The sequence below is a fragment of the Hypoxylon fragiforme genome, assembly GCF_022984875.1.
Source record: "Hypoxylon fragiforme strain CBS 206.31 chromosome Unknown GGS25scaffold_3, whole genome shotgun sequence".
NCBI lineage: Eukaryota > Fungi > Ascomycota > Sordariomycetes > Xylariales > Hypoxylaceae > Hypoxylon > Hypoxylon fragiforme.
The window spans coordinates 2,452,254-2,476,190 of record NW_026054758.1 but is presented as its reverse complement, the minus strand read 5'-3'; the positions used below and the strand labels follow the sequence as shown (position 1 = coordinate 2,476,190).

The window sequence follows — 23,937 nt, the reverse complement described above, 5'->3', positions numbered from 1 at the left end:
CATGGCCTCCTGCCTGGTGTACAATTGAGACATCCAACTCATCCAGAGCAAGAGCGTACTCAGCGACGCATACCCAGTGTGCACCCAAGACGAGATAACGAGGCACACTTCCTCGGCCAAGTATCTGACCCTCTTCGACGCGATCGCCTTTTTTATTTTACCAGTGGCGGGTCCATCCAGACTCCCAGTGGGCCTTTACAATCATGATGCACGAAGGTCAGCATACTTTCAGTCGCGCAATCGTGGGACTTAAGAATAGCAACGCGTGCATTCAACGTCAGATGGATACGCTATTGCGGCACACAGCGGCCAAATCATATTGTGACGATTTGGACCCTCTTACACTTCCTAAGAGAGCAGCAACGATATGCCGGTGTATTCAGAGATTCCTACGACATGAATGCTTCTAGGATGCCGAAATCAACAGACGGACCCTAATCTAACAGGTTCTACATATACAAGTATGCCTACCCCAGATGTACTGTGTATTTGTACCATATTTCGCTTCACCGAAATTCATTCTACGGCTCATGAAACCTGATACAGGGACATCAAATCTCAGGTCAGTCATTCGACCTTTTTACAGCAGGGTTGTAACTGAATTCGTCTCCTTTCCATCGATCATGTCGTTTGGTATCGCACCCTCTTTCATCCATTCGACGCCGTCTACGTTCATGATATAAGTAACTACTGAACACCTACAGTATCATTGACTTAGGTTGCAAACTTCATACACTGGACTCAACATCTTCGAAAAGCACTGGAAGAAAGCTTCCGCCCCTCCAGAGTTGATGCATCCCTTGGATCCCTTGGATCTTTCGACTGTTGTTTCTTCGCACTTATCAGCCAAGGACCTACGTCTATTGAAGATTCATATTCCATGGTCTGAGAGATGATCGTTCTTCTTCATTGGCTTTTCTTGGATTCCCTCCCGCTTGGCTTCTTTCGTCCTAAAGCCATATATACATTCTATACCATATTCAGCCGAATGTTTCCACGACTTCTCCTCCATGCCAACTCGCCTCATGCTTTCCTCGTGGCCAGAACCCTCACAATTACGAAAGACTCTAGCCAGTAGCAACCTCAGGCTCTGGTGTCTTTAATCCTTCCGCCCTCTTATCTCTCATGGTTTGGCACATGCAAGCACATTGGAAACTCGGTCATTACTCCTTATCCACGCATCGGACAGAGTCCAAAAGTCAGCTTAGGGCTAGTCCTGTACACTCTGGGCATTTTGAGGTTCATTTCAACCAGTTCAAGTTAAATAAATGACTGCCATGGAGAAATTGGACCAAGCCTGCTACTCAAAGGACAAATGTCTCAAGCGCGTCCAGCTCCAAACCTAGGCAGCCGAAGTGATCGGCTACTGTCGTTCCCTTGGCATGGACATTACTATGCAGCACATGACCGCAATTTCTAACCGTCTCGACGTTAACTTCAGGTTATTGGTCATATATCCTCACTTCTTGAACACATCTCGTTTTTGACCATTGTTGTCCTGTCATTCATAGCCTTAGAGGCCGGTGTACCATTATACGACTGGATTGATCACCTCGAGGAGCGGCGTCACATTTGGCGCGCCTCGTTGCTGGTTTTCTCCCCTAACGACAGTTCTGACCAACCTTAGTCGCTCAGCGAACGGATGTTAAATGGTCTCTCTGCCGCTCCTGATAAGCTGCAGTTGACTAACCTCTCGTCAATGGAAGAGGCTCCCGAAGCATCTGCTGGCATTTATTAGGCCAAGAGATATGGAGGCGCTTTCTCCCATTCATCTTCTTTCCTTCTGGTTGCAGCCTTACCTGTAACAGTTGGAGGATGGAAGGTTTTGCCAGTACGTTGTTGTCGCTGCCAAGTTATTCACCCCCCCTTCTCACTGGCGCCATCGGTCATGTCTGTGGGAACCGTCCGGTTCCGAAAGCCGTCGATTCCCAAACCCGTGCCAACAACGAAGATGCCTTCATGTCAGACGACTTTCTTGACACCATCATAGCCGAGCCACTGGAAGGGCATCTAAGCACCGACAATAAACTGGTGCCATACACGTATATGCAGTTTCCTGTAACACTCGAGGACTCCAGAGAAACAACAGTGTGTGCTGATACCGGCTGCTCAAGTGTGATGGTGTGTGAAAATTGGCTCGCCACGTACGCGCCCAACGCACAGATCACTACCGTACCACCAATATTCTCTTAACTTTGGTGAAGGTAGCTTGTATTGTCGAGCTGCGTTGATTCGTCTGGGTCTACTTGTCCCATGAAACAGGTTCCTGTCCATCAATTATAGCAGCATCGAGGACATTTGGCACGATCTTATTAAGGAAGCTCCATGAGTTCAACAGATGACAGATGGGGAACTAGCTTTAATTTTCTTTTACCTAGCGGGCTTGTGCGAGAGACACTCCAGGCCTATATGGGACGGATGCCTCAAAGGTCCTCATTGGAAAATCATACTGAACGTTTTCAACAGATGTTCAAGTTGCGATGCATATTAAGTTGGAGAAGTGAATAATTCAGTCGTCACCGAATATGCAATCAGAAACCCCATTACGAACCAGCATCTACCCCATTTCACGACCCTGCCTCATCCACTATACATCAAACCGGGGTCACCGTTTTGATGCTCGCCTGACGCAGGATCAGCAGGCATGCAGTCGTAACAGTCTCAAATATGCACTGACAAAGATCACTGAGGCCTACAGACTTGACCCCACTGGCGCTCTCGAGAAGATGCAGGCCATGACGTACGACGAAACTAAGCTCGTCCAGAACGCTGACATCATCTCTTGGTCTATGGAACTGGTTCAATACGCCAAGAGTTGCCGATTGACCACAGCCGAGCAGCAAGCTGGCCAGATCCACAACTCCCTGGCACCCGACCTTCGCGAGCTCGGAGACAAGCCCAAGGACGGGGGGTGAACCTGGACGAATACCTTAGCCATCTTATACACAGTCTCCTTCTGCCATCCCGGCCTTCGGTCCATAGAAGACCATCTTCCCCGAGTACGTATCTGAAATTTCTGACCGAACGGTCCTTTTGCTTTCGAGACTTCAGCTCTCGGATGATCTTCGCGAGACGCGGATCTGAATCGTAGGCGGAGATAATACTCTCCCTTTCAACGTTGTCCGTGTGGGTGTACGTTTCCGCAGTGTAGCCGAAGTCTTGAGCGAGGGGAGAGGAGTCGGACTCGGCGCAGTCGTCATCCTCTTTCTCGATTGTGTACCCGAAATGTTCGGCGGCGGCAGGTGGGGGACGTTCTGGAGCAGGAGTGGGTGGTCCGTCGTCCTCCTCGACTTCTTCGATTCTCGGCTCAGTGGTATATCCAAAACCCCCCAAAGTCCAACACCGAGTGAATAGACTGCCTTCAATCTCAGTTTGAAGATGATACTCACTATCTTGGCCATCAGCTATGGCTTAAGTTTACATCTGTAGTGATTCTTGATCAGCAGATGAGGAGTCAAGATCCTGTGTTTGCGCCAGTTGCGCGACGTCTTCGAGAGCATGAATGGGCTCTCCTCATCAGTCCATCAAGTTCTCTCCAAGCGTGTAAAAGCTCAAGAGAACGAACTGTATTCATTCCAATTGGACTATGAGTTTGTACGAGGTTGTCATCTGTGCGAGATATCCAACTAGATGAGAGTTCATGGGCTACTTGTCTTTTAAACAAACTCGATATGCCTTACAGTTCGCTCGTCTACAAAACAACCAATATAAGTCGGTAAGAACAATAAACACAATGTCGCACGAATCTCAATCTACGGGTGGCCAGCTGTTGCCATAGACTTCATTGTCGGGTTACCCAAAGTAGACGCCAGAGGTACCATGTGGTTACGACTTTTTTATGATTCACTGATTACCGTCACCGATAAATTTAGCAAGACATTGCTGATCCCCGGCCATTCTAACTTCGGCGCAGAGGAATGGGCAAACGTACTACATAGGATGCTCATAGCAGCCGATTGGGGACTCCCGCTCCCTTCTAAACTACCGCTCCACCTACAACCACCTTTCGCCCTGCCGACGATTTTTATCGAATCGCCGTAGAGGGGACTTCTGGTCCTTGATAGAGACGTCCCACCTCTATCAGTTCTCTATGTTGCATTCATATGATTGCCTTTTATTCTTACCTTTCTTCGTATAATCATTTACCTTACCTGCTCGCGTTGTCGTTCTACTTGTTAGATTAACAGCACCTCGACCACCCCAGTCACCACCGTCAATAGCACCACTCACACCAGTAGTACCCCCTCTGCCATTACAGCAGTCCCCACCTATAAAACCTCCTTTGCCATTGCAGCAGCCCCCACGCCTACCACCGTTGTTACCGCCCAAAGGGCCAGCCCATTTTTCTCCGTTGAATGCGGACATTATCCCCGCCGACGCACGAAAACTGTTAGTCTTGGTATGGTATCGTGATAGTAGATCAAAGAGGCTTGTATTTCTAAGGTTAGCTGAGATCCGAAGATCTCAGCGATCTAGTTATATACCTAGATTAGGCTAAGCTAATCTAGAAGAAGGAGCGCTTCAAGCGCGTGTGAGGGCATGTGACAGGTGGGCCTGTCACTACTATATTATACTCAGCACAACAAATCCAGGAAATAATGGCGGGCATCCAACTGGCATTTAACTATAAGGGTAAACTGGGATAGGCATTAGACAAATTCGGCCTTAACCAAATGGCGCAGCAAAGAAAACGTCGAGAGTCGTCGCCAGCTCGATGGCTGGAAGCTTAAGGACATTAGTACAATCCGTAAAGGCCGTACCGGCACACCGCTACGAAGATTGCCGCACAAATGCACCAACTGTTCCGCAGCAAGGCCCTCTCGTGTTAGACATCCGTCCTATCCGATTCACAGCGCCGCGTCATGCGAGAGAATAACGAATGGGCCCTCCAGCTAGAGCATTTTAAGATGCCTGACCACCAGGCTATACAACTGCTAAAGGGGATACAATACTCCCAAGAGTTGTGCCTCCAAAGGGTCTCTTTAGAATCGTGGGCTTAGATGGGTAGCACGGCCAGATTCAGATATTAAGGAAATGGTTATTTCCGCTGCCATCAACTTGCCACTGTCCATTAAGGGTCTCGTCACAATCTACCGATATCCAATGATTGCCGTCGTTGACAGAGTGCATAGATAATCAATTGCCGCCGGTGTTTAGACAGTCTCCAATTAACAACGATGAATTGCCACCACAATTTGAACCATCTGCAAACGATCGATTGCCGGCGTAGTTTAGACAAAGTTCAGGTGGTCTATTGCCGTCGTCGAAGTCTACAGGTAGCACAACAACCAGACATACAACTAGAACGTTCAAAGAGCATACAGCGGCGAGACACTGCCAACGGAGCCTACAGACCCACCGCCGGAATGGAAAGTCAACTGCCAGGGCTGCAACGAAGAGCCACCTGACTGGAACTTCAGCCTTGCGAACTATTACCTAGAGGCACCTGTGAACTTGATCAGCACTGGTCAACTCAGAAATAGTGGTATTTTCTTTGATGGATCAATAGATATCCTAAAAACAGACTCTAGAAAATCACCCTTCGTCTTAAATCACAACGACCGTGAAGAAGTGAGGCCGCCAGGTCCTAACTTATAGACATTTGACTAGCAAGAAGCATATCGCTAAGGTGACTCGCCACCACCACGCGAAAACTCGTGGGGTATTTATGCCCTTATTGCCGAAAAGCCTGGTCACCAGCCAAAGTTGTACATAGGCTCAGGGACACGCGTCAAAGCTGGTGTTGCAGCTCAACTTCGGGACTATGACTCCACCACTGCACTGCGTTGACTCTTCCTCTTCGGGTCGGCAGAGTTTCGCTAAGGGTCTGATAAGCGGACTGAATGGAATAGTCTTCAAGAGCTGTTCAAGAAACATTTTCCATGGCGAGTCTCATCAGATGATTCCCAATTGACAGCAAAAATCGAAGAGTTCGAGCGTATGCAACATGAGACGTTGTCTAAGTTCGTGCGTCGAGCCACCGAATTGTTGGAGCAGGCAGATGACGAACAATTGAAGACCCTGAAAGATCGTTTATACAAACGCATGTGTGATGGTGGAGACTCTAACCCATCGTGGCCTCCTCTACTGGAGCGAAATGCCACAGCAGGGGAAAGTTGGACTTGTTCGCCTCCGATCATGACAACTCTGTCTGGTTCTACAGATTTCCGCATTGTTTGGGAGGGTGGGAAGGAAAACACCAAGACTGCCCTAAATGATATCTTCCATTAGCATACTCTTCGGAGGAGCGCCCCATACAATACTAAAGCTTTTCTACTGCCTCTAAGATCACCTCCTATTTTCCAGCCCGCCACAAGCTAAGCGTGCGTGACTGAGATACCCATTCAACTCTCGGTCCCCTCAATCCGACGAGACAATGATTCAATTCAAGCATATAACATGTTAATTTAAAGATTAGGTATCTTATATTGATATCCTACAACTAGCTAGCACGGACTAGCCTCAAAGAGCTTCAAGAGCCGGCACCGCCCGTTCTTAGAGATTGAAAGCTTTGCTCTCTTCGAGCACATCATCTAATGAGAGTCATTGTCCAAGAGTGGGAATGCGGTAAGAGCCATGGCAGACAACTACTGCGAGATCAGCAGTTGACACCCTGATAGATGGAAATACGTAAGGCTAGGTATCCAGGTAGTTGACGGGAATATGAAGATACTCTCTTTCACGCAGGCTTGAGATTGATATATGTGCCACAGCTAAGAAAACTATTGGGTTTGCACGTTGTGTTTGACATTGTCGGCGTTATCATTGGGTACGGGGCAGGATAAGCGCTAGCCTATTAGTGATCACGAGTTACGATGATTTATGAGCCACGAAGCTGTCGCTCGTTCAGTTTACAGTTGCTAGGTTAGTACTGCCGCTATCAAGATATTGACAGCACTCTAGGGGACAAACTACCTCCTTTACCTACATATGTAGGTAGCCTCTCGGCCGAGACTTAAGCATTTCATAGATTCCTCAGCTTCCTCAGCTTCCTCTACAGCTCATGGACTGCGCCGGCAAAATAGCCACAGCTGTCATACTGATGAACGATCATAGCGCGCGCATGCAGCTATCCCTACAAAGGGAGATTGCCAGATTCGCGATAGGCTTCTTTCACCTATAACTAACCCGAAGTCAGTCATGTTTCGTGGGGGAAGCTGACCTCAACTTCCTCCAAAACCCCTTTGGAGTCTGGCGCAATAATTCTCAGCTCGAGGGTTCGCGGGTGGCGAAAATGCGCTTTGCGACGAAATGAAGGGCTAGTCTAGGTCAGGCTGGAATGCGATTGCGATCGCTGATGTGGAGATGGCCTGGCAAGCCTGCCCGGGAGAACGAGCTAGAACCCTTCCAAGGTTGTTTTCCGCATTCGTCTACCTAGCTAGTGCGCCCACGTAGCTTCGCTCTTGGCTAGCGAACGCGATTGACGCGATTTGTAGATCGTCACATATTTAGGTAGTCTGGCCTGGGTTCCGAATTCGACAGCTCAGCAGCGTAGCATCGAGTGGGCTAGGCAGTTCGCCTTACACAAATTTAGCAAACATACCTACCTAGGTAGATAAGACTTGAGTATTCAATTTCAATGCCGCAACTTGGCCCGCAAGAGCGGATAGAGATTAGTACTTAGCATTGTGTTTGCTTATACGAATTTACTAGCAAGGCTATTAGGTAAGCGGGTATGCAGGGCGTGTTGCTCAAGTTTCATAGTGATCAAGACGGTGTCGCTAAAGCACCTAGACATGAGGCATTAGAAGTTAGTCGAGACTCGTAGTTTTGTCTTAGGCTTAATGTCATCAATCCATGGGTTAAACAGCTCCGTGAAACGTCGAAGTATATATATATATATACCATAGCGTGAAAGTATGAGTGGCGGAAATAATTGGCCCCTAGGAAATGGCTGGAAATAACTTATATTCATGACTTAATTAGTAATTATTTACAATTAGCAATCATTTATAATTGGAAATTATTTATGTTAAGACATTATTTACATTTGGAAATTAATTTAAATTTGGAAATTATTTTTAATTAAGACATTATTTCTTTATTTAAATATTATTGGATTATATATATATATTTATTACTTTTATTTTTCATTTTATATATACCTTACATTATATATATTATAACATGAAAATACGTGTGGAATAAATAATTTATAATTTTAAATAATTTAAAAATAAAACATTATTTTAAAGGTTTAAAATATCTTCCCACCTTATTTCTTAAGGTAAGTATAAATATTAATTATTTAATTATTTCGATTAAATAAAAGATAATAATTATTTAAATTTTATAAATTAAACACCATAATTTAAGTTAAATAATAATATTATATATAATTATTTCATATTTTATAATTATTTTTTATATAAATTTAAGAAAAACTTAATCCCGGTATTTATTTTTATATTTTCTTTAATATTTTTTAGTTAATACCATTTTTTTTTTTTTTTTTTAACATTATAACACATTTTTTTTTTAAAAAAATTTCTTTAACATTATAACACATTATTATCTTTAATAATTATTTTTAATAATTATTTTTAATAATTATTTTTAATAATTATTTTTAATTACCACTTTTAATAATTATTTTTAATAATCATTTTTAATCACCATCTTTAATTACCACCTTTAATAACCACCTTTAATAACCACCTTTAATAACCACCTTTAATCACCACCTTTAATAACCACCTTTAATAACCACCTTTAATAATTACCTTTAATCACCACCTTTATTAAAACATTATAACACATTATTAAAACATAACACCACCTTTAATAACCACCTTTAATAACCACCTTTAATCACCACCTTTAATAACCACCTTTAATAACCACCTTTAATAACCACCTTTAATCACCACCTTTATTAAAACACCACAACACATCACCAAAACACAACACCACCTTCAATAACCATCTTTAATAACCACCTTTAACAAAACACCATAACACATCACCAAAACACAACACCACCACCACCTTCAATCACCACCTTCAATCACCACCTTCATCACCACCTTCATCACCACCTTCATCACCACCTTTATCACCACCTTCATCACCACCACAACACATTACTTTTTTCAAATATATATATCCTTACCTTATAAGAAAAAAATCTCTACTAACTTTTACCATTTTAATAAATTTTCTTAAATACCTACTTTTCATTAAAATCAATAATTAATTTAATCTTTTAATTCCTATATATATAAATATAACAATTAAATAATATTAATAAAAAAACTTAAAAGATTTTTTACATTAATTAAAACGATATTTAACAAATAAACTAAGTCTTATTAATTAATAAATAAGTATTTTAATTAAATAAGTGAAATTATTATTATTATTTATATATATATATAATATAAAGTATATATAAAATAAAAAATAAAAGTGGTAAATATATATATATAATTTAATAATACTTAAATAAAGAAATAATGTCTTAATTAAAAATAATTTCCAAATTTAAATTAATTTTTAAATGTAAATAATGTCTTAATATAAATAATTTTTAATTATAAATAATTATTAATTATAAATAATTATTAATTATAAATAATTATTAATTATAAATAAATAAAAATTAAGTTATAAATATAAGTTATTTCTAATTATTTCTTAAAGGTTAATTATTTTTACCACTTATATTTTCACGTTATAATATATATAAATAATAATAATAACTTCACTTATTTAATTAAAATACTTATTTATTAATTAATAAAACTTAATTTATTCGTTAAATATCGTTTTAATCGATGTAAAAAATCTTTTAAATTTTTTTATTAATATTATTTAATTATTATATTTATATATATAAGAATTAAAAAATTAAATTAACCATTAATTTTAATGAAAAATAAATACTTAAAAAAATTTATTAAAATGGTAAAAGTTAATAAAAATTCTTTTCTTATAAAGTAAGGATATATATACTTGAAAAAAATAATATATTATAATAGTAATAAAGGTGGTAATAAAAGTAATAATTAAAGGTGGTAATTAAAGGTGGTAGTGATGTTATATTTTAATAATGTGTTATAATGTTTTATTAAAAGTGGTTATTAAAAATAATTATTAAAGGTGGTTATTAAAGATAATAATGAAAATGGTTATTAAAAGTGGTTATTAAAGGTAGTTATTAAAAATAATGGTGAAAATAATAATTAAAAATAATTATTAAAAATAATAATATGTTATAATGTTTTAATAAAAATAATAATTAAAGGTGGTTATTAAAAATAATTATTAAAGATAGTTATTAAAGATAATAATATATTATAATATTAAAGAAAATTTTTTTAAAAAAAAATATATTATAATATTAAAAAAAAAAGAAAAGGTGGTATTAACTAAAAAATATTAAAGAAAATATAAAAATAAATATTAAAATTAGGTTTTTCTTAGATTTATATAAGAAATAATTGCAAAATATGAAATAATTGCATATAATATTATTATTTAACTTAAATTATAATGTTTAATTTACAAAATTCAAATAATTACCATTTTTTATTTAATCGAAATAATTAAATAATTAACACTTATACCTACCTTAAAAAATAAGGTAGGAAGGTACTTTAAACCTTTAAAATAATATCCTATTTTTAAATTATTTAAGGTTATAAATTATTTACTCCACACATACTTTCACGCTATAATATATATATATGACAATGGTAATCGAAATACTTGAGACCGGAGAGAAAGCCGCAGTAATAATAGCAACTTTAAAAGAGTAATAAGGTAAATAAGGATTTTACTCGAGACTCACTTCTGACATCGCGATGTCTTAACTGCAGGTGCTGAAAGCAGTTTTCTGGCATTGCCTATTAACTAGTTCTATCCGGTAACGGATTTTCTTGTGGACTTATGGCTAGTTTCTGATTATTCTTTCATTTCTCACAGTGGAGATCGTATCACAGTACTTTCCCTTTGCGCTCTTATAGGAATTGATTGTCTAACCTACATGTCAGTACTTCAGGTAGGTGGGGGATTTGGTATAGTCAAACGATGGCTCGGTGTACTGCATATCTTGACATCTCGTATAGTTCCTGCATGTAATACATCAAAAATCGATTATAATTAGCAATTTGCTAACCTGCATTGAACGTATCTCAATCCAAGTCACGAGAATACCAAAATAGGTAGTGAAAAGGGGGCTACATGGCCAATTAGCAGAGTGGGCTCGGAGTTGTGGCGCAATATGTACTCTGATTCCCAATCAGTGAAATTTACTATGCACTCGAGTTATTAGATATGAAGAGATATTCCACTATGTCTTACATTGGTGCTTTTGAACATTTAATTATACTCCAGTTCTGTTAGCCATGTATATGTAGGTGTTATTGGCTGGCGAGTTGACGATGTGGGCTGGGGTATGCAAACTTCTCAAACGGGACTCAGGTAGTTCAAGGTCTGGCTCCCGAGACTAGAAGGGAAGGATTTGATGATTTTCTAAAAGGCCTAAAAGGCCGCTGGGAAGGTTGAACAGGCTGGACTCTGGAGAGAGGCTCTCAGTTGCCAAGTAACAAACCCCCGCAAGTCCACAAGGTTTCTCCAGCATCGTGAACCGATGAACCGGGTGGGCAACAATGGTTCTATTATCGATGATAGATAGATAGATCAAAGATCTCCCGCGATGGCGAATATGCACCCCGACTTGATGTTGTGCTGTATCGAATGGTACACGTTTTTTTAAGGTCGAACAGTTCTTGAAAGAAGGGAAGGAGGATGTAATACTGCATGAGTTGTGGATCAAGAGAAAAAAAGGTCGTCAGAAAAAAGGGGGGTGGACCCCACAAGGGACGTCGTTTATGGGACAGCACAGGTTACACGTATCCATCCAGATGTGGGACAGCTAACTAGTACATACTAGGTACCTGGTGTAGCTAAATTGATAGTGGAGCATTTGAGGCTTCGTGCTTGTCGTTGATTTGTGCTTTTCATCGTCAAAAAATATTAGAGCATCTGGCATCTGCAAGTCCGCGAAGGGTTGGCTCGTTGGGAAAAATGGTAGTTAGTTACCTATGTACGAAATAAGAAAAAAAGAAAAAGATGAAAAAAAAAAAAAAAAAGAAAAAAAAAAAGGTACGATTATGTAGGTAGTACGACTAGGTACATATGTATGTACTAACTATGTACGGATCCGTAAGGGAAGTGGCACCGGTGGCACCAATGGCCAATGCGTTGAGCGGTGTGAGGGTATCCGCGACCTCCAGGGCTTCAATCAATTTTAACCCAGCAGCTACCCAGCAGCTATTATGTATGTACCCAGCCAAAGCCCAGTAGCTTTTTTTTTTTTACTACTAACTAACTAACTAGGTAGTTAACTTAACTACATATACCCTTTGCTACCCAGTCAAGCTCTAACTCCATTCAACGCAAATACATAAAATCCCATTAATCCCATAAATACCCCGTTGTATCCGTTCTATCCACGATTGGCAAAGCTTCGATGGACTTTAAGATATATTTATTATTATTGATAATAAATCATAATTGTTGTTGTTATTGATTGATTGATGTTCATGTTGATGTTAGTGTTGACGTTCAAGTTGACGATGTTTGCACTGTTTCTTTGCTGACGGCGCTGGCGGATGCTCAGCTAGTTGTGTACCCCCTTGTACCACTCTATTAGATTTCCACCTACGGAGTACATGAACATCACACATCCTCACAATACTTCCCGAGTCCTTAGTATCTCCCTATACATTTCCCGTCTCGCGACACAACGCTTCTCCTTTTTTATTTTTCTCCCTCTTTTTATTTTTAATTTTTAAACATTATCCTTTGTTAAAGCATCATATTCTCATTCAAACTTCAAGGCGCAATCAAGACTTAGGGGGAGTGACTATCTAGACATAGAACATCAGTCGCATGCGCATAAAACATTCAAGCAACACACTCAAACACCCAAACACTCAAACCCTCATACGTTCACTCAAAACCTATACAAACTTCAACACGACTAATGACCAATCATGAATTCCAAACAAAGCTCGTCTAGGATATCTAGAAACGTGTTCGAGCCCTCCTTTACCCCGGCAGGAAAACCAACATCGCAACCCGGAATATCGCGCCATCACTCGACCCCTTCTCGAAGTACCAGCCTCTTTGGCTCCTCTCAAGCTGCTGGCCGATCTCGAAAAAAGTTCTCATGGGAATCTGCGCCTCAACCTGAACAACCCCCGACGAATCTATTTGGCAATACTGCGCAGACGAATAATATCTTCGGCAGCTCTACCCCTCAAGTGAGCCCTCCCCCTGGCCCTTTCTTTGGAATCACTCCTATCAGCAAACCAACCCAGTCGCAAACGGGCTCTTTCTCCTTTGGAACTTCAGTCTCAGTCACTCCTACGCCAATCTCACGTTCTAGCCTATCACAGACAAGCAGTTATGCGACTCCCATCACGCCCCAGTCTCCCTCCCCAGCGGTCGGCTGTGGCACCCCTATCTCTTTCGGCAAACGGACTTCAGCCTCGCATTCTCACGTCGGTTCTGAGGCGGAGGTAAATGTGCCACCTCCTAGGTGTTATATTGACTTGGAGGGTGATCTATGCCTTGTAGTAGGCAGTTTAGGGGCGGAATTTGTAGTCTGCTCGAAGACCATGGCCAGATCATCACCCTTTTGGAAAAAAATGCTTTACGGGGATTTTGCCGAGGGCAAGAAATCGCAATCTCGAGGTGGGAAGGGCGAATGGGTTGTCAAGCTACCTGAAGATAATTCGATCGCGATGGAAATCATCCTCAACATCATCCATGGCCGTTTTGATCGAATCCCTGGCTACGAGGACTTCGTCTACACCACGCATTTCTACAATCTCTGCGTTCTCACAGACAAATACGACATGACCCACATCTTGAGGCCCTGGGCAAGAGGCTGGTCGCGCTCCACCCATTCACAGTGCGACAAACTTGGCCAATCTTTGCGATCTAGGTTTTGTCATGAGCGGCTTTGGATCTCGTGGGAACTTGGCGACAGAGATACGTTCGAGGGAATGGCGCAAACTTTACTGCTGAATAGTTCGAATTCACCCGGCAATACTCTACATTATGTTGGGTCGTTAGAACCGCCGGGAATATATGGTATGTTAAATCTAGTACTTTCCGATAGCTATAACTCATGAAATCAAATTACAGACAGTATAAAACGCATTCGTTTGGACTTGGTAAAGGCCCTCCTGAAACCCCTGGACGACATAATACAAAGTCTTATCCGAACTGAATGGTCGTCATGTCAATGTGGACATTGGGGTGGAAAAGGCGCGTGTCAAGCGATGACCCTGGGCAAAGCCATCCAATCTCTCCATCGACAGGAACTTTGGCCCATACCGGAACCGGCATCTGTGCAGTTCAGTGTATCGGAGCTCGCGGCGAAGCTTATATGCGTGGAATTTGGCGACAAGACTAAGCCTCTCGTGGCTACTCAAAATTGCGCGCAACTTCATCAAGGAAATCTAAAGGCCGGGATTGAGAAGGCCCTGGGCTCCATTCCTTCGTTACTCGCCGGGATGCATCGACGCCATCTTGAAGCCCAAGCAAAGAAGTCTGGACTCGCTCTTTCCAAGGATGCTTCTGGCGGCTAATGAGGAACGACAGAGAACATAAACACAGCCATCATCATCATCACCAAACTACCTAAAGCTATTTAGAGTAGCTCCGAGATCATATCATACCGGTTTCGTAGAGCATCTACACTGTGCGGAGCTACATACCATACCGCCCGCGCAGAGGCGTCCCAAGCTATGCAAGCCACCGAGGCTTGCTCACCAGCGTCCCGCCGATCCAGAAACCAATCACCCGCCATCGGCAGTATCCGAGTATCCGGCGTAGCTTGGTAGGAATTCCAGGCGAAGAACGAGAGGCGCGAAAAAAAAAGAAAGAAAGGAGCCACGGGAGGCCTGGCATCGAAATTCTGATATTGCACATCACCATCGTGTGCACGTAATGCGCAGAGGAATTACCTCACTCGGTTTCGACTCCGCTGCTCCTGTTCAGCTGGTCTCTTAGCCTAGCATGGAACATGGAAACTCGGTACCTACATATACCTGGTGGCACAAACCGTGCATATTTGTACTTATTGGCCACCAGTGTACCTGTTATTAAGGGGGGATGCAGAATCCCGACGATAGACAGGCATATCGCTCACAAAAGAAAAAAAAAAAAGAGAACAAAGAAAAAAGAAACCAATTAATCAATCTGAAGAAACTCATAGATCGGAAATACATAATGGCGGCCAGCTTGGAGCATGTATGTATGTATGTATGTATGTATGTATGTAGCCGTAACGCGGCTTCCCTACCTACATATCCACATGCGTGAAGCCGTGGTGGAAACAAGTCCTACATCTGCATAAGAGGTAGTAGACAGGTACATACATATACATACACCTTAGGTAGCCAAACAAAAACCGAAACGACGAGACAATAGTTATAAATCTAGTCGTTGAAATCAATGGATATTCAAATAATGAACGCGCTAAAGTTTTTTTTTCTTCTTTTGTATGAGCCATTACCTTTCTCCCCTTCCCCCGAGGCATATCTAGGTATCTATCTACCTTATATATACTTCGGTAGGTAGGTTAGGTTTGTATGCCTCTCCTAGATTAGGTATGTACCTAGGTATGCAATCGTAGCCCGCATGTAAGATTCTTCCTATGCACCCCACCTCTCTCTCCTATCCATAGGTAAGTAGGCAGATAATTCAACGCCTAAAGCTGGCTGACTGACTTGGTTATTTTTTTTTTTTAAAAAAACCCCCCCATTACCAACCCACCCACCCCAATAAAAAGAGGTGAAGTCCCCTTCCCCCTCTTCCCCCTTTTTCTCGTCGTATAGCGTACCCTAAGTTAGGGTACAGTAGGTTGCGCACTCGCCCCTCGCCCCTCGCCCCTCACCCCTCACCCCTCACACATCCATACTCCCCGGATCCCTGCCGGTGAGAATCTTATACACCCTCCTGCTGATGGCGGGGCCCACGACCCTGTCGCTAAACGCGCCGTCGCGATTCGCGCACTTCCTACAGTCCTCGAGCGCCAGGGGTCCGTTGGCCTCTAGCCCGCGCACGAGGGCGGGGAGGGTGGGGTAGCGGGCGGCGATGCCGTAGGCGACGGGGGCGGTGACGCGCGCGATCTCCTGCAGCGCGCGGGCGTAGGTGTCGGCGGGCCCGTCGCCGGTGCGCACCTGCCCGACGTCCATGCAGAAGCTGGCGTCGGCGGCGGCGGAGCGCGCGCGCCGGTAGGGGGCCGTGGAGATGTGCGCGGTGAAGGCGGCGACCCACTCGGCGGTCTCGAGGGCCACGGTCGTGTGGTGGATGAGGGTGTTGTGCGCGACTTGCAGGAGGAGGAGGGCGTCTTCGACGGCGTCTTCGTCGATGTAGTCTTGTTGTTGTTGGGCGTTGTTATTGCGCCGACGGGGTTGGCTGGACGGTGGCGGCTCGGAACTAGTGTTGGTAGTAGGGTCGAGGGCGCGGACGGAGGCGGCGAAGCGGCGGTTCAGCACGGCCTTGTTCTTGCGCATCCAGGGGGTGAGGCCCTCGATCAGGTAGATGAGGGTCTTGTCCGGGAAGCTAGTCTTCATCCGCAGCACGTGCGCCTCGAGGTCCTGGCCCTCGGGCGCGAGCGCGAGCTTGACGAACTCGGTCGCGGGCACGATCACCATAGCGTGCTCCTCGGCCTGGATGTGCAGCGGCACCGGCTCCCAGCGGTCGTCCTCGGCGATGTACTTGGCGCTGACTTTGCGCCGCCACGTGACGGCGTTGTCGACGGCGCTGGTGTGGTACTCGAACTGCACGTCCATACCACCGAGGAGCTTCTCGATTTGCGTTTTGATGCCGACGGCTAGGGTGGTCGGGAGGTCGACGATCATCTCGGGCGCGGCGACCTTTTTGTTGATCTTGAGTTTGTTGACGTCGGCGAGGGCTTTTTCTTTCTGCCTATCCACTGCTCGCTGCTCCTTTGCTTGCTCCTTCTCTATTCGTTTGCGCTCTTTCTCGGCTTCTTGGGCCTCTGCCTTTTGTTTTCGGGCGCGCTCCTTTTCTGCTCGCTCTTGTTCCTTTTCTGCCTCGGTTTTCTTTGGTTCCGCTGGTCTTTGAGGCGCTGAGCGCTTCTTCGCCGTCGCCGCTGCTGTTGTCGTCTTCGATTTCCGGCGCGGTGGGGAAGGCGACAGACTGAGAGCGAGCCTCTTAGATGCCAGTTTCGCGAAGTCGATATCGCGCAAATCCGGTAAATCGGAGTCGTCAGAGTCAGAATCATCATGTTTATCCCTGCCAGATCTCGCATCTGGCATGGAACTTGATATCGGGTCCCAAGCAGCAGCCTTCTGTTTTGACGCCTTCGGCAAGCTCTTTCCTGATAAGACGTCAAGATCGTCATCGGAAAGGTCTATTACTATGGACACTCTCGACGCTTTCTTGTTGTTGGATGAGTCGATCGGGTCATCGGTCGCAAGTCGACTAGTTTTCGATTGCACAGACGGTTGAGCCTTATTGGTGTCTTGTATTGGGGAACTTTGAAAGGAGTCGCTTGACAAATCCAAAAATGGAAGCTTGGTTGTTGCCTCCTTCCGCGGTGGGCTGTGAAGTGGATCTGGTAAAAGCCCCTTTGACTGAGTGGATGTCCTTCTAGGAGAAGGGGCTTTGGGGGGACTGCTGTGATCGATTTGGTCCGTTATTGAATTCCATCGTTTTAATGAGCCAGACGCAGAGGGTTTTCGATTCTTGGAGGTGACCACAGCAGATGTTGTCCTCTTTAATCCATTGTTTTCTCGCTTCTTGGCACCCGCTGCGGAAGTCGAAGTTCGAGCTTTCTTAGGTGCATTGCCGTCGAGGTCCCCGATCGTATCGCTATCATCCGACAAAAACATAAAGTCATCGCCTTGTCGCACACGTCCGCTAACCGCTCGCTTTGCAGCTTGCTTTATTGATGGGCCTGCAGTCACATTGGGGCCACCGTAGTCAAGGGCCCTAGAGGGAGCTGCTGCTGCCTGGGTCGTTCGTGACTTGGAATTGGCGGGGACGGGCGGGGTGGGAACATTAGGGCTCGAAGACAACAGACTGATGACTTCGGGCGGCATTTTGACATGGTTTCGATAGCAACAGCAACTCTAGCAAGTTCAGCAATTGAAGCGATTTTAGCAAAGGAATAGTGTTGTATGAGGATTAAAAGAATCAAAAGCTAATGAGCGGAAGCAAGTGTGGCGACACGCAACCTGAAGAGGGGCGCCAATCGTAGATAGCAACGCCAATAGCTACCCAAGGTAAAGAAGTCGTTTCCATCGCGTTTGTCATGGAAACGCGGTTGAGAAGGAAATCATTTAGGCGCGCTAGTTACGCGCAGCACGTGACATTTTAGGTTTAGGTTTTGGTCTGAGTTTCGAAGTACTGTATGTACCCTGTAGGTTTCAAGGTTATTGCTTTTCTGAGCATTACGTTATCCATTCTCCCATTCTCCCATTCTCCCATTCTCCTACTCTCCTATTCTCACGTCTTGGATACGGTATTTCAGTTTATGAAGAACATCTTTACTTTTGTCATGTTCCAACTTTTGAATATCTATCCGGTAGATATGGCAATTCAATGTTGAAGCCCTCGTTACATAATGATAAGTAGGTACATATGCAACAGTCATGCGATGATCATTTAATGCGTGGACCTGGTCCTGGTTCTTGGTCTTCTATCCCTCAATCCTCCATTGGATACCGAATGCTACACCTACCTTCATGCTCTCCCTTCAAGGATTGCGGAAGCTAAACGCGGATCTGATGTGTTGGATCCGGGGTCCAGATCATTAACAATGAGATGCCAGCAGCAGATTCATTCAGTAACTTTGTTGTTGGCTTGTGATGGGCTGATGAAGTTGGCATGGAAAATTCCTCTCGCGGAACAGTCGTAAAGCTTGTCGAACCAGCAATTCAAGCAAAGTCTCCAAAGATATGCATGTCTTCGACGGCCCCTTTCGCTGCTACCCGGTAGTCTGCAAAGCGCATGTGCATGTAATGCAATGGATCAACATGCGCGGCAAATATTACATAGGAGAATTTGTCGCATTTCTCTCGTCACCACGCATTACATATACATATGTAAGGTAGGTACCTAGATATGTACCTAGGTGCCTCAATTGTATGTATGCACGCTCAGGCGGTGGAGTGAGCATTACGCCAGGCCCTCGAATTCTTGGCCGTCCACAAGATTGGGACGGTAAAACAAACGCCTAATCATAATGGCTTGCCTACCCTGTAAGTCTGGGCGAAACAAGATTGGGTAAGACGGTTCTAGCTACAACGCTGTCGGCGCAATTAACTAACGTTGTCCTGGCTGCCCGCGCAGGCTCAGACTGAGTGTGCGACTGGGTGTGCGACTGGGCGTGGGGTGGAGGATAATTTCGTGATACTCTTGTAGTTGATCGGATCATGTTCGTCGGCACTACCGAAGAATGCGCGGCATCCTACATAACTGCGTGATCCGAACCTGAAGCAGTCGCTGATCAGCAATTGGTGGAATCCTTACGGCATCATCCGAGGCACTTTTGTCATATCTGCAGAGACCGTCGAGTTATCACAGTAAGCCAAGGAGGATTTCTGCAAAGCCAAAGTGCTTGCTTTTTGCAAAAGATAGATGGTGATGGTGTCGCACGAATGTTCTTCACTGGTTGTTGAGTTTGGAGGATCTGGAGGCAGAAAAGGATCCCGAGTGTTATATACTCGGGCGGCTGCCGCTTGCGACGATCCGGACGGCCCAACCGAAACACCGTCGGCGGTCTCAATGCGGTCTCAATACGCTACTGGAAAACCTTATCCGTCATTTCGTGAAGTCGCCGTTCAGGATTGAAACACCGAATACGACCAACCAAAATACCGAGACGCTCATCCTCTCTTCTTCTTCCTTCTGCATATTGTGGGGTAATACCCGGATCTGGATTTTATTGAAATCCTTTCCCCCTTTTCGACCGAGGGTCGTAGCATTGTCATTGTATGCGATGCTACCATAGGGGTCAACCATGGCATGAACTACCAGATCTTCTCACTCACTGGCACTGTTCTTATCTAGCAACCTTAGCCTAATCCTGCCGGTGAATTAAGCTTTGTGGGCGATCTTTTTCTATGTGATGATGTGAGTCCTAAGGCAGTTTCAAAATGTGCCTCTATCTTGTTGGGTATCGCCAGAAACATTCTGCACAGCGAAGGGTAGCAGAGCGTATCAGCCTGAGTTTTAGGGTAATGAAGCAGGGGGCTAGGAACATGATGCGTGATAGTTTGGTTCCCGTACTTTGATAGTGTATTGAAAATTATCTAACCTTCAGGGCTGGGTCCTTATTGGGTGCCTAGGTAGGTTGGCAAGTTAGAGTTAAAGAATCGTAACCAAGCCATCTTGACAGGAGCTGTGACATGGCTGTCCCGTCACAAAGGATCGAGATAAGCATTGCCGGATAAAAACTCGTATATATGCATGTTTTTTTATTAGATATCTCGCATAAGATGAAATTGGGTGGTGTGTGTGTAGTTATAACGGTAGAGACTTGGCTATTCGAATATTGCAACAAAAGGGTCCATAGTTAGCGACGAAGGCATCGCAGAATACGAGGGGGCGAAGATTGAAATTCACCAGAAATAAACAGAAAAAAATTGTAGCCTCAAACTAAATTGTTCAATTGAATCTACAAGCAGTGCTGTCACATAGGTACCTAGCCAGCCTCGCCTGGAGTGCGAGCTTGCTAACTAAGCGTGTAGGTGGGATGTTGTCGTTAACTCGGAAATATGAGGATCCACGGCGTCTCCATATAGCAAGAACTCGAAACTTGGAACTAACAAACTGGGGTTTCCCACTTTATGTCAAGATCTGGTCAAGATATAGATGTCGAAACGCTGCTCTGAAATGGCTGGATGGGTATTCTATGAGTACCTAAGGTGCCTTACAGCTGTACCTGGATGAATGAGGGCGCTCTAGAGAATCGAGATGATATGGCCATCTTCATAGGAGTAACTATTACACAATACAACTCATCACATCAAAATGACACCTTTTTAACCTTCCTGCGGTCGGCATTGCATCGACGAGCCCGGGTATCCCGGTAATTTCTGGATGTCCACAAGATCGACGCGAGCATCGATCACAAATACATAACGGAGCTGAGAAATCTTTATTTGGTATCAACCCCAGCCGCGGGGCTAGTACTCTCTTTATGTTTGCCCCGCTGGAATAGGGGCGAGACCAGCGGCTGTAGGCTTGGAGCCTATCATTTAGGTAATCCATGGATATCAAAGGATGGCTGGTGTTAGTGTCCCGGAGATCTGAAACATGAGTCTTAACATCTTAAACATCTGAATCAGAAGCTTCAGTCGCTGGTACTGTTTTTCACGTGATGTCTGAGAGGGGCCATGGATTGATGAACCGTGGATGAGAGACTAGTTAAAAGTACTTGAAGCATGGTTAATCTTTCATCCTTTTATGTACCCTATCGGATGTCTAGGTATCTCGGTAGGTAAGACGGTTAGAAACAGCGTTAGGATGTTGGCAAAGATTCTAGTTTGATTAGAATTGAAGTTCTTGGGAGGCTCTTGGGAAATCTAATGAAGTTTTCGTATCAGTGAATTCAATATTACCTAGGTGTTAATATCGGCGAGAATACGACCTGTTCATTAGGTATGGACGGACTGCGGTGATCCATAACGTTCTTTGCCGACCCAGATGATGATCATCGAAACGGTCGATGGAAACGAGGCCTAGAGGCCCGTATGCATGTACATACTAAAGTAACTTATAGCTTCAGTGCTCACTTCAGTCATTACTTGACAACTTGAACGGATTATCGCAAGTAGATGAGCCTCAATTATCTCCAAGGTCACCGTTGAATTATAATACCATGAATAGGTAGTTTCTCTTTCCTTCCCGTTTTTTTCCTTTTTTGTTGTAAAAAATCATTCTTAATTAAATTACGACGTAGGTACCTTGCATGAGATGGTGGAAACTCAAAAATACTGGGCTAGAATACATACCGACAAACTACATGTACAGTACATGCATGACGCTATGATAGTTCAGGACTTTCAGGTACTACCTAGGCCCTAGGGTCGGTAAGGTACAATACCGGCTACTTCGTACTAAGCTAAGAACATTAGAAAGCAGCTAGAGCGTAGAGGTCCATAATACTGCGTAGATTCATAGAACGGAGCCGTTGTAGCGCCGTTTCTTCTCCTTAAAAAAAAATCGAGTTCGGTTTTTTCGAAATTCGCAATAGACTAATTTGGATAGTATGGACCCGCTTCCTCGCGTGGTGCACTGGCACTAAAAATGCCTAATCCATTAGAGCCAAGATTTAACCTTGTTGAACTTAATTGGTCCCCTCCCCCCGGCTTCTCTGCTAGTCATTTTTCAATCTGTATCGCCGGCGCTTTTGCGCTTATCCCACTAACCCGCCTGTCTGCGTATCGTTTTTGATGTTTGTAATTGCCTCCACTGTTTGACAATTTAATAGATTAACAATAGGAAGCACTTGCTTGTGCATTGCATATGTACATACTATGTAGCGAGTACCGGTATTATGTAAGGAAACGGCAAATACTTTCAACGTTGTACATACATTATGTATGTAGGTACACATGCATGTTCAAATTGTTACATGTATTGCACTAACATCGTCATGAAGTTCCAAAAAAACCTGAATCGTTCTCAAGAACGTTGAAACTCTAGAACATATCCAGCCCAGAGGCGTAAGGTGTTGCACTGCATTTTTGATAGAAAGGGAAAATAAACCTGGATGTTTGTACATGGGTACCTACCTGATTAAGTAGGTACTGTACGTCCATATGACCAGGGGCTATCAATTCTTAAACATTATGTATTATCCATGGATGCTTAGAAACGTCAAAAACATGAACTTCGTATCACCTATATCACTCCCAACCAAAGAGATTGTCAAAGTATTTATATCTACCTGGGTACATGGATTATCATCTGTTCGTCACATATACATACATAGTATATGTGTAGGTATATCCATGTTTCTGTATGATCAAGTAATTCTCATGAACATACTAGGTTAGGTATTTCGGGAGAATGGAAACAATACTACATACCTCGATGTATGTAACTAGTTTTTGTGTATGTAGCTTATCTCCCGTACTACATAGTACATACATCATGGAAGATCTGAGGATCTTTCTGTAACACCACTTGATGGACGGCATGGGATGACAGCGGTTAATATAACTATCCAATATTGAGTAACGACTCGGAGGTTTTCGACCTGCATTGGGGAGGCAAACTTAAACAGACCTACCGAACCCACTTGGATCAGCTTAATGTGGCAGGATAAGAGTTGACAGATCTAACTGACTGGTGTCATGTTTGACCTCGGTTGGTTGGATCATACTATGTAGGTATATGGCTCTGGCAAGTAATATAATATAGCAGTATTATATGTGTCGAGACCTTGAAATGATTTGTGTAGGCAGTGTAGTGACTGTCTTGGCCTTTTTTGATACGCCAAATCGTTCGAGATACTGACAACATATGTAAATGCATACTACTTGTAGTATACAGCAAAAGGGACGTGCTAAAAGGAAAGTTGAATTTTAGTTGAATTTTGAGGAGCAGTACTACATAAAAAGGTATTACTGCACCAACACATCATATTGATGTCTGATAGGGATATACTTTTTGTAGATAGTAATAGATATCACCAACAGCAAGTTGGCAGGTGGCAGGCACATATCTTTCCACGTTGAACAACGCGTGTGTTCTATGTAATTTGCCCTCGGCTCTTTTTGGCAACCGCACCGTTGTAATGGGGGAGTACCGCATGTCTAGTACCGTCTACACCCCTGTACTCTCTGGGTCTCCCTTTGTTCATGATACCCTTACAACCCTGCCTCATACCCTTGACCATCCCACATTTTTTTATCCCACTACTGCCTACTGCTG

At 43.7% G+C, this 23,937-nt stretch overlaps 4 protein-coding genes across 4 annotated transcripts; 2 read left to right on the top strand and 2 right to left on the bottom strand.

Moving 5' to 3' along the window:
* Positions 1-1,815: 1,815 nt before the first annotated feature.
* On the top strand, positions 1,816-2,193 carry GGS25DRAFT_519626 (uncharacterized protein; the record flags this gene model as incomplete). Its single annotated transcript, XM_049263744.1, has 1 exon — positions 1,816-2,193. One exon carries the CDS (start codon positions 1,816-1,818, stop codon positions 2,191-2,193), a length of 378 nt encoding a protein of 125 aa, XP_049119092.1.
* Positions 2,194-2,594: 401 nt separating this feature from the next.
* On the bottom strand, positions 2,595-4,365 carry GGS25DRAFT_519625 (uncharacterized protein; the record flags this gene model as incomplete). Its single annotated transcript, XM_049263743.1, has 3 exons — positions 2,595-2,917; positions 3,027-3,404; positions 4,152-4,365. The coding sequence occupies 3 exons, from the start codon at positions 4,363-4,365 to the stop codon at positions 2,595-2,597; spliced, it is 915 nt and encodes a 304-aa protein (XP_049119091.1).
* A 7,966-nt stretch (positions 4,366-12,331) lies between these two features.
* On the top strand, positions 12,332-15,268 carry GGS25DRAFT_482310 (uncharacterized protein). The gene is made up of 3 exons (XM_049260263.1): positions 12,332-12,556; positions 12,626-14,106; positions 14,161-15,268. The coding sequence occupies exons 2-3, from the start codon at positions 13,002-13,004 to the stop codon at positions 14,604-14,606; spliced, it is 1,551 nt and encodes a 516-aa protein (XP_049119090.1). The 5' UTR covers positions 12,332-12,556; positions 12,626-13,001; the 3' UTR covers positions 14,607-15,268.
* A 513-nt stretch (positions 15,269-15,781) lies between these two features.
* On the bottom strand, positions 15,782-18,248 carry GGS25DRAFT_530128 (ERCC4 domain-containing protein). The gene has a single exon (XM_049265346.1). The coding sequence runs from the start codon at positions 18,090-18,092 to the stop codon at positions 15,927-15,929; it is 2,166 nt and encodes a 721-aa protein (XP_049119089.1). The 5' UTR covers positions 18,093-18,248; the 3' UTR covers positions 15,782-15,926.
* Between the last annotated feature and the right edge of the window lie 5,689 nt (positions 18,249-23,937).